Source organism: Mizuhopecten yessoensis, unplaced genomic scaffold, assembly GCF_002113885.1.
Source record: "Mizuhopecten yessoensis strain PY_sf001 unplaced genomic scaffold, ASM211388v2 scaffold7763, whole genome shotgun sequence".
NCBI classification, from domain to species: Eukaryota; Metazoa; Mollusca; class Bivalvia; order Pectinida; family Pectinidae; genus Mizuhopecten; species Mizuhopecten yessoensis.
The window spans coordinates 95,535-105,345 of record NW_018407210.1 but is presented as its reverse complement, the minus strand read 5'-3'; the positions used below and the strand labels follow the sequence as shown (position 1 = coordinate 105,345).

The 9,811-nt window shown below is 38.0% G+C and overlaps 2 protein-coding genes across 9 annotated transcripts in view; both read left to right on the top strand.

Annotated features, from left to right (window-relative positions):
- LOC110454327 (poly [ADP-ribose] polymerase 4-like) overlaps nucleotides 1-1,673 on the top strand; it is a 75,241-nt gene extending 73,568 nt beyond the window's left edge. For all 5 annotated transcript variants that reach the window (XM_021503783.1, XM_021503782.1, XM_021503781.1 and 2 more), the window contains 2 exons: nucleotides 760-856; nucleotides 1,372-1,673. In XM_021503783.1, coding sequence (XP_021359458.1) covers nucleotides 760-856; nucleotides 1,372-1,667 — 393 coding nt within the window. In that variant the 3' untranslated portion in view covers nucleotides 1,668-1,673. The remainder of the gene's footprint in view (nucleotides 1-759; nucleotides 857-1,371) is intronic.
- A 5-nt stretch (nucleotides 1,674-1,678) lies between these two features.
- LOC110454329 (RE1-silencing transcription factor A-like) lies at nucleotides 1,679-6,956 on the top strand. 4 transcript variants are annotated; one of them, XM_021503788.1, is made up of 3 exons: nucleotides 1,679-2,787; nucleotides 2,884-3,259; nucleotides 3,290-6,956. In XM_021503788.1, the coding sequence occupies exons 1-3, from the start codon at nucleotides 2,642-2,644 to the stop codon at nucleotides 3,668-3,670; spliced, it is 903 nt and encodes a 300-aa protein (XP_021359463.1). In that variant the 5' UTR covers nucleotides 1,679-2,641; the 3' UTR covers nucleotides 3,671-6,956. The 4 variants fall into 4 exon arrangements, with proteins under 4 accessions (XP_021359463.1, XP_021359460.1, XP_021359461.1 ...); XM_021503785.1 differs by having other exon boundaries at nucleotides 1,681-2,916; nucleotides 3,010-3,259; XM_021503786.1 differs by having other exon boundaries at nucleotides 1,682-3,042; nucleotides 3,139-3,259.
- Nucleotides 6,957-9,811: the final 2,855 nt, after the last annotated feature.

Here is a 9,811-nt window from a genome sequence, read left to right as displayed (position 1 = left end):
CAAATGATACTTTGAATATTACATGTTAATAACTTGATTGGAATTATAACCTTGAATTGACAGTTTGATACTTTGAAAATTTTGAGCCAGCCCTACCCCCAAGGGCTGTAGGGTGGGGCTCAAAGGAGTCAGTGTGCTAAAATTTCTTCATTTTCCTTGTTAAGAATCAGAGGTGCTAGTTTCAAATCCTTTTTAGTCTGAAATCTGTATGCTAGATATTGAGTAAGGTGGTTTTATTGTTTTTTGTCACTTTGAATAATATTTCTGTTCTGTTAAAAACAAAATCAACTCTCTGTATAAATATATCAGGTGACCGTTAAGGCCCATGGGCCTCTTGTTGTTTTAAATTTTTACCCTGATTGTCTTCCATTAATTGATATCAATGATCAAGTTATTTAGGGAGCCAATTATCTTTCTTTTCGAGGCTTGCTAAATTAATAAATTTAAGGATGCTGATATTTTGCATAGAGGTAACGAGTTCACTTTCCTCTAAAATCGTTATGTACAGACAAGCATTGAGTGCCTTATGGCTCTTGACTCCATATATATCTGATTGATGTTTGCCTTGCACTAGTTCTCCAACTCGAGATTTATCACTTGATCAAAGTTTTATCAGTTCACTTTAATCATTACCACTTGGAAGTATTGCATTGGTTTGTAGCTTCAATACATGATCATAGAGGTTCGTTTTCTATTGAACCTGATTGTGATGTTGGGTTTATGATGTGTTGTACAGAACAATTCTTTTCTATGTAACAGGATGGAGGATGGAGCAAAGGTGACGTGGAGAAGGCACTCTTCATTGATTTGACAGCCTGTATAGAGGCCCTGAACTCTGCTGGACTCAAGTCATTAGGTAATTAGCATAAGGCACCCTCTTCAGCCTTTCCCACAATTTAAACTTAATGAAATTTAGAAAGAAAAAAACAAATTAGTTTGAAATATGTATACCCCTGCAAGTGCATGAAGAAAGGAATTTGGGATTTTACTATTCTTCCTGGAGTTATGGGCCTTGAAACTTCAATTTCTGCTCACAAACATGGGGGTATATCTTTGTGAGCTTGCTCACAGTTTCTCTAGTTATTTTTTAGCTTAAACATTTTGCCTTTCATTCCATCTTGGTGTTTAAATTGACTACATTTATAGTTTCTAGATTCACTTTCAATATTGATTCAGACAAAGTTTTGGTAGCACTCCTATGACAATCCACATATTGATTAGAACCATTTTTCATCACTAGATGAATGTGTAACGAACAATCTGTTAAGTTATTTGACACTTATAAACATTGGGCTCACAGGAAGGGGAGCTGAAATCATGTAAAGAAATCAGGGTATCTTTTGTTAACTGTATAAAACATACTTTTCACAGGACTTAAAGTTGCTATTGAAATGGAGAACCTTTTGGTGACAGCTTTTGTCATGATGTGGATACTGAAGTCACTGGTACCAGAGTTATTCCCCCTGGACACTACCACCAAGAGTTGGTCAGACAATGTAATGATGCAGTCAGAAGGCCCACTGAAAGTCTATGACCTAGATAGGTCCATACTGGACAAGGCCATTGCCTACTGTGACCAAAGGGAGAAGTCTCACCCAGGGGTCTCTTCTATCCTCGAGCTGGGACCAAACTGGTTTGATGTGGCATCGAAAATCATTGGTTTTTAGTTACTATGTGATAAGTTGAAGAAGGTAATTGTGGTTTTGTTGGCGAACAGTTTACTACCATCAAGGACAATCATTTGAGATAACTGGACAAGGTTTAAATGTATGAGGAACAAAAGTATCATTGGAAACATTAGAAGATAGAATAATCTCATATCTTTTATGCCTTAATATATTCATATCAGCAACAATGCATGTGAAAGCCATCGTGTTGACTTAAATGCCTTACCGGATATATATACATGTGTGTGTTTATTTTCATATGCTTGTGTAACTCTAGAATGATTATACAGCTTCATTGATAATACTGGATGAAACTAAATGGTTTGCACTGTGTTCATTAGTCCGCCTGTGTATTACTTTGTATGGTTAATATCTCATGTCCCCTGGTATCTGCTAGTGTTAAATCGTGTGTGGGAGTACCTTATAGGCTTATGATAGAGTGCAACATACTAAAATTGCATCTCATGCTCCATTGTACACAGAGTTATGGCCCTTTGTTTACTGATTTTATTCTGAACAGGCTGTATCTTATATACTTTGCCAGCTACAATTATCAAGTATTACCAAATAATCATTTGTGAATACTTCTTAAGATTGCTGTGTGTCATGTACTAAAATGGAGTCTCGTGTCACCCTAGAAATAGAGTTATGGCCCTTTGTTATTTACATTTGTTATCAAAGTTTACCCAGAGGTGAGGGGCTATTGATTGCTTGATATACTTAGCCTTTTTATACATGTACTGTAAAGCACATCATAGTAATTATGTTAATTGCATAGGTGCTATATCAATGTTGTATAACTTATTAATCAATATTTATTATTTAGGATCCGGCCCCTCTCCTGTAGGCTTGCATTAGTCCCTTGGTAATGACGTCATGTTGGGTATAAATGGGCAAAAAGACTTATTTTACTATGATTGTCCTAGGGTCCTGCTGGCTCCTTGGAAGTTAGTCTTTTGGTTAAAACCGTATTTATGTGCTTGCTTGACATGATGACCCAATCATTCTACAAGAGAAAAAGCCCTGCTGCTGGGGATAGTCCCAGGGTAATAACATGGGTGGTCGGGGATAGTCCCAGTGTTATAACATGGGTGGTCGGGGATAGTCCCAGGGTTATAACATGGGTGGTCGGGGATAGTCCTAGGGTTATAACATGGGTGGTTGGGGATATTCCCAGGTTTATAACATGGGTCGGGGATAGTCCCAGGGATATAACATGGGTGGTCGGGGATAGTCCCAGGGTTATAACATGGGTGGTTGGGGATAGTCCCAGGGTTATAACATTGGTCGGGGATAGTCCCAGGGTTATAACATTGGTCGTGGAAAGTCCCAGGGATATAACATGGGTGGTCGGGGATAGTCCCAGGGTTATAACATGGGTGGTTGGGGATATTCCCAGGGCTATAACATGGGTGGTCAGGGATAGTCCCAGGGTTATAACATTGGTCGGGGATAGTCCCAGAGTTATAACATGGGTGGTTGGGGATAGTCCCAGAGTTATAACATGGGTGGTCGTGGATAGTCCCAGGGTTATAACATGGGTGGTCGGGGATAGTCCCAGTGTTATAACATTGGTCGGGGATAGTCCCAGGGTTATAACAGTGGTCGTGGATAGTCCCAGGGTTATAACATGGGTGGTCGGGGATAGTCCCAGGGTTATAACATTGGTCGGGGATAGTCCCAGAGTTATAACATGGGTTGTCGGGGATAGTCCCAGGGCTATAACATGGGTGGTCGGGGATAGTCCCAGGTTTATAACATTGGTCGGGGATAGTCCCAGAGGTATAACATGGGTGGTCGGGGATAGTCCCAGGGGTATAACATGGGTGGTTGGGGATATTCCCAGGGCTATAACATGGGTGGTCAGGGATAGTCCCAGGGTTATAACATGGGTGGTTGGGGATAGTCCCAGGGTTATAACATTCTTCCTACTTGTTCAGAGTGGTTGCACATTTTCATTGTTATGCTCTTTAGTATTTAAAAAAAAGAAAAACCTAGGCTAATTTACTTTTATTTTGTTTAACCTTTAAATTCAATGTAGTTTTGCTTTTTACATTATGAGGTTTGGTTTTACTAATATGCAAAGCCTTTGAGCGAGCAATCACCAACACTGACCAACGGTCATTTCTGGGTGACCAATCGCCAACACTGACCAACGGTCATGTCTGGGTGACCAATCACCAACACTGACCAATGGGCATTTCTGGATGTTGTAGGCCATCACAATCACAGATGATCGGCCATGTATAGATATATGTAAGTTTATTTCAATCTGTCACATCGGCCATGTATAGATATATGTAAGTTTATTTCAATCTGTCACATCGGCCATGTATAGATATTTGTAAGTTTATTTCAATCTGTCACATCGGCCATGTATAGATATTTGTAAGTTTATTTCAATCTGTCACATCGGCCATGTATAGATATTTGTAAGTTTATTTCAATCTGTCACATCGGCCATGTATAGATATTTGTAAGTTTATTTCAATCTGTCACATCGGCCATGTATAGATATTTGTAAGTTTATTTCAATCTGTCACATCGGCCATGTATAGATATTTGTAAGTTTATTTCAATCTGTCACATCGGCCATGTATAGATATTTGTAAGTTTATTTCAATCTGTCACATCGGCCATGTATAGATATTTGTAAGTTTATTTCAATCTGTCACATCGGCCATGTATAGATATTTGTAAGTTTATTTCAATCTGTCACATCGGCCATGTATAGATATTTGTAAGTTTATTTCAATCTGTCACATCGGCCATGTATAGATATTTGTAAGTTTATTTCAATCTGTCACATCGGCCATGTATAGATATTTGTAAGTTTATTTCAATCTGTCACATCGGCCATGTATAGATATTTGTAAGTTTATTTCAATCTGTCACATCGGCCATGTATAGATATTTGTAAGTTTATTTCAATCTGTCACATCGGCCATGTATAGATATTTGTAAGTTTATTTCAATCTGTCACATCGGCCGTGTATAGATATTTGTAAGTTTATTTCAATCTGTCACATCGGCCGTGTATAGATATTTGTAAGTTTATTTCAATCTGTCACATCGGCCATGTACAGATATTTGTAAGTTTATTTCAATCTGTCACCACGGTCACTAGTCCTAGAATTCCAGTAAGCTCGCTAGTCCCCTGAATATATCTATGTCATCTGCTAATATACTAAGAAATTTTCATTGTTATATTTGTTATGTCACGAACCTTTGTATGTTTGCTTATAAATGTGTTGTATATAAACTCAATTCAATGTTTATATTTACCTAGTTCTTGGTAAATGTCATAGATTGGACCAGTTGTGAAGGAAGTACTGTGGTAAGATTTTGCCATGATGCAGTGTCTGTCGGTCAACTTTAAAGAAACACAACTTTGGAATAGCCAAAAGGCTTAGGGTCATGATATAGTTTCACAGTAGCATACAAGGATGAAAGGCTGTCAAATTTATTCCAATAAAAGACCTTTGCCCATTTTCAAATTCATAGATGTCAAATGAGTCAAATCTGAATAATTGAAGGGGGATATGGTCATGTTTGGCATGTATCCTGCTAGGTGAAGAGCTTTACAGAACTCCCTGAGTTGTAGAGAGGCACTATTAAACCTGTAGTTTAGTTTGCTAGATATCAAGTAACAGGTGAGCGATACAGGCCCATTATGCTTCTTGTTTAGTATTTTGTCAAGTCATTAATGTTATACATGATTGCATAAATAATCTGCCTAGAAACAAATGTTGTGTAGAATACAATGTGACAGACCATGGGAGATTGTTCCTATTAGGGTAGTTTGTTGTGCATTTGACAAATGTGGCTGCTTTTTTTTTATTGTTTTATTTATTATAATATTGATTCTGTGATAAGATTAATCTTAAGGTAAAGGGTACCACTATAACCATGGAGAAGAGTTTGAATCAGAGTTCTCTCCCTTCTATATAGAACATGAAGCAACCAAAAACAGGATTTTTTCTGACTTGGAGTGACTTCCCCTGTAAAGTTATTTCAAGGCTTTGCAGACCTTAAATTGGACATTTGACACCTTGCATTTAAGATTCCTGGATGTCAACATTGGTAGGGTGTGTGGGATTTGTAATGTAAGGGCCCGAGTTCTACCCCTGGAGGTAAGGTGTGTTGGATTTGTAATGTAAGGGCCCAAGTTCTACCCCTGGAGGTAGGGAGTGTGGGATTTGTAATGTAAGGGCCCGAGTTCTACCCCTGGAGGTAAGGTGTGTTGGATTTGTAATGTAAGGGCCCAAGTTCTACCCCTGGAGGTAGGGTGTGTGGGATTTGTAATGTAAGGGCCTGAGTTCTACCCCTGGAGGTAAGGTGTGTGGGATATGTAATGTAAGGGCCCAAGTTCTACCCCTGGAGGTAGGGTGTGTGAGATTTGTAATGTAAGGGCCCGAGTTCTACCCCTGGAGGTAGGGGGTGTGGGATTTGTAATGTAAGGGCCCGAGTTCTACCCCTGGAGGTAGGGGGTGTGGGATTTGTAATGTAAGGGCCCGAGTTCTTCCCCTGGAGGTAAGGTGTGTGGGATTTGTAATGTAAGGGCCCTAGTTCTACCCCTGGAGGTAGGGTGTGTGGGATTTGTAATGTAAGGGCCCAAGTGCTACCCCTGGAGGTAGGGTGTGTGGGATTTGTAATGTAAGGGCCTGAGTTCTACCCCTGGAGGTAAGGTGTGTGGGATTTGTAATGTAAGGGCCCGAATTTTACCCCTGGAGGTAGGGTGTGTGGTATTTGTAATATAAGGGCCCAAGTTCTTTTGAAAAGGGCTTGAATATTTCACATTAATAATATTTTATATTGTAATAATATAGTTTATCTTGTTGGTATTCTTTACTTTCATTTATTGAAATTGATGACATGAGTTGTATATAATGAGTTTTTAATCAGACTTCTTTCAATGCTTACAAACTTCCTGTTTACGGACTCGTTTTAGTACAGCATTTTGACGGTGTGAGAACAAAGTTTAACTTTACATGTATGTAGATGTAACTGCTTGTTAAAGTGTTATTATAAGGCATTGTTTTGGATGTGGTTTACATTAATTTCTAATCAGTATGTTGTATGATAACAAAGTTACAAAGGTTTATATGGAGGTTGATGGTTTTTATGTAAAAAAAATTGAGAAAAAAATGAGATTAAAATTGGAATTTACAAACATAAATTATTATAATATAAAATTAACTGTAGAACATTTCATATTAATTCTTGTGTTAGAAGAAATGATATACTGTTCTTTGCATTTACACGTATTAATAAATGATACAAAAATCACCTTTTTATTTGTTATTGTTTATAGTCATACATATACATTAGCTATGAATTTTAGTTCACATAGTTTATAGTCTTGTGAGCTTATTCGACTTTGTTTCATCCATATGCAATCACCTTTTCCTTTATAGGGCCTGTGGTTTGCTTAGGTGAGAGGCTTTTAACTTTGTTCAAATAAATTACCTTGATCAACATTCTAGGAAACCAGGGTCAAATTTGTTTGATATGCAACAAGTTTCTCTCCAAAATCATAATAGGGCTTAGAGTCATTATATATTAAGCCTGTTGATTGTTGTTGATAAATGCTTTCATGTTTGTTCATATAAAATACCTTGATATCGTGTTGGATCACATCTGTAATATATGTTGAATCTTAAAAATGAAAAAAGCATATTATGATAATTGTAATCAGATGTGGTCTATGACTTGATTGGATAAAGGGATACCAAATTCAAATTGGTTTCTTCTAAAAAAGTGACCAAGACTATACTTCAAGATTAAAATCACTGAAAATTTGACTAAATATAAACAAGTCAAGATTTACATAGATACTTTTAAGAAGCACAACGCAAATAGGACCAGGTGTTCCGGAAGGGTAAGCGTCTTCAGCTTCGATCGTTGACGACACACGGCTTGCAAATCTGGGTCACATTTAAGTAAGTTACTTCATCTAAGTGAGAATCTTAGTACGGACAACGACATCACAAGTCACACTTAAGAGCTCAAAATCGACCTTCATGTTTCACAAAAAAATAGATCAGTTCCCAGGATTCATAAAAGTATCCATCAACCGGCCTTTATCAAAACCTTGTGTTGTAAGAGTTTCTGTTAGCAGTGAAAACCATCGCGGAAACATGGCATTCGAAGCAAGCTTATTAAATACCTTATTACCTGTTTTATGTAAAAGAGAAGCAGGGGTGTTCACATCAAGAAGAGATGGAGCTGATGAAGATGTTCAGAAGGATTTATATGACCGACATAGTCACTGAGTTTCTTATTCATCGTCGATACATCTGAAAGTGAAATTGAAGCAAGGTCTTTGATATCGAGCCATGTATGTTAGTGTTTAGAGAAATTAAAAATAGAGGAAACACTGAGGAAAATAGGTTGAAAAAAGAGTTTGGCCGGAAAACCTTTTGAGCTCTTCAAAGTCTATGCACATTCCAGTTACTTTACAACTGTTACTGTGATTTAAGGGTAGTAATATAAGGAGTTTTGATAATAGCCTGTTTGCAAAGCTAGAAGAGACAGCGATAAAACGTTGTCAAAAAGGATTCTTGTGAAGTTTCCGAATACAATGCGAACAAGGTATGTCTTTATTATTGTAATGCAGAAGAGTCATTAGCCGGTATTTCTCATTCGAATGTTGTAGAGTAGGACTAGTTCTTTCTACAAGCAGGTCATGTTATAGTGTGTGCAGATCAATATTAGGTTATCAGATGCGTTGTCTCTGTAGACGCCTAAAGTGTACACACTCTTATCATGCAGGTCGTTGAGTGTGGTGATGACGTCGGGGTCAAGGAATCGCATACTTGTGTTTTATTTTCATTGTGGAATTCAAGCAGCTAATTATCCAATTTAGTATGATCTCGTTTTGCTCATTGTCCTCCACACAATCCACAAGTATTTTGAAATTCACAACCAAGTCTACCTAGGACCCCTCATAAACGTTCTCGTAGATTTACATTATGGATAAAGTATATATCGCCTGTTCCTACATGTCGAGCTGGGCCATAGTTGTATGGGGATTTAGAGCAAGGAGATGTTGAAGGAAGAGTTATTCTAATGTCTTCTGTGTGTCGTACGTTCACCTTCCAGCAGTAGTAGCGTTTAGTTGCAGTCGAAAAGCTTGGAAGCAATGGGTTAAGTTTTGTATCTAAAGTACGGTGGTATGTTAGCTATGGCGAACTTCAGGTGTAGAATTTTAGTTTGACTTTAAACATATTTTATTGTCCAAGTAGGTACAAGGTATTTGGCACACGTTATATATATTGCATCACTGATGCTAATGGCGTCTAGCCATCTGTCGTCAGAAAATATTTTACGCTGATATGTTTCCATATGGAAACACTAATTACATTTCTAAATGAGGTCGCTGATATTCTGTGTTAGCTTTAAAGATAACATTTTCCAGACCAAATAAGATAAACTAACAGAAAAAACGACGTAAGCTCACAGTAACAAAGTCTCGGAACTTAAGTCGATAATCCAAGACGACAGTAGGTACCGAGCGAGACAACAAAACGCATTCTTAACCGGTTATTTACACATTGTTAATTATATTATGACTCAACAACAGGCTACATGTCCGCAATGATCATTAGTAAGTGTTTAGTATGCTCTGTTGATATCCTGCCATGACGTTACATATTTATTGCATATATGTGAGCCAACAATAGTCTATTTAATCCTGACCAAGCTGATGACGCATAAGCCTGGTTTTGAGGACAAAATAGTCTTTTTATCTTTTATAAATCATCGGGTCCCCGACATGAGCTTAGAATACTTATACCGCTATGCAACGGAGTAATCAGTATCGAATACACACGGATAACGACAGACAGACATATGTATCTCGGGGAACTCTAAAGAGCCGGAAATTGTACATTTTTCAAGCGGTCTTTTCTCTTTTGGATATTGAGAAGGATGTTTACATTGATTCTACTACTATTAGTTACAGTGGCTGCAGCGGATGATGGGTAGGTTGGTGTTATTACTGTGGTTACAGTGGCTGCAGCGGATGATGGGTAGGTGGGTTTTATTACTATTAGTTACAGTGGCTGGAGCGGATGATGGGTAGGTGGGTTTTCCTACGATTAGTTACAGTGGCTGCAGCGGCTGATGGGTAGGTTGGTTTT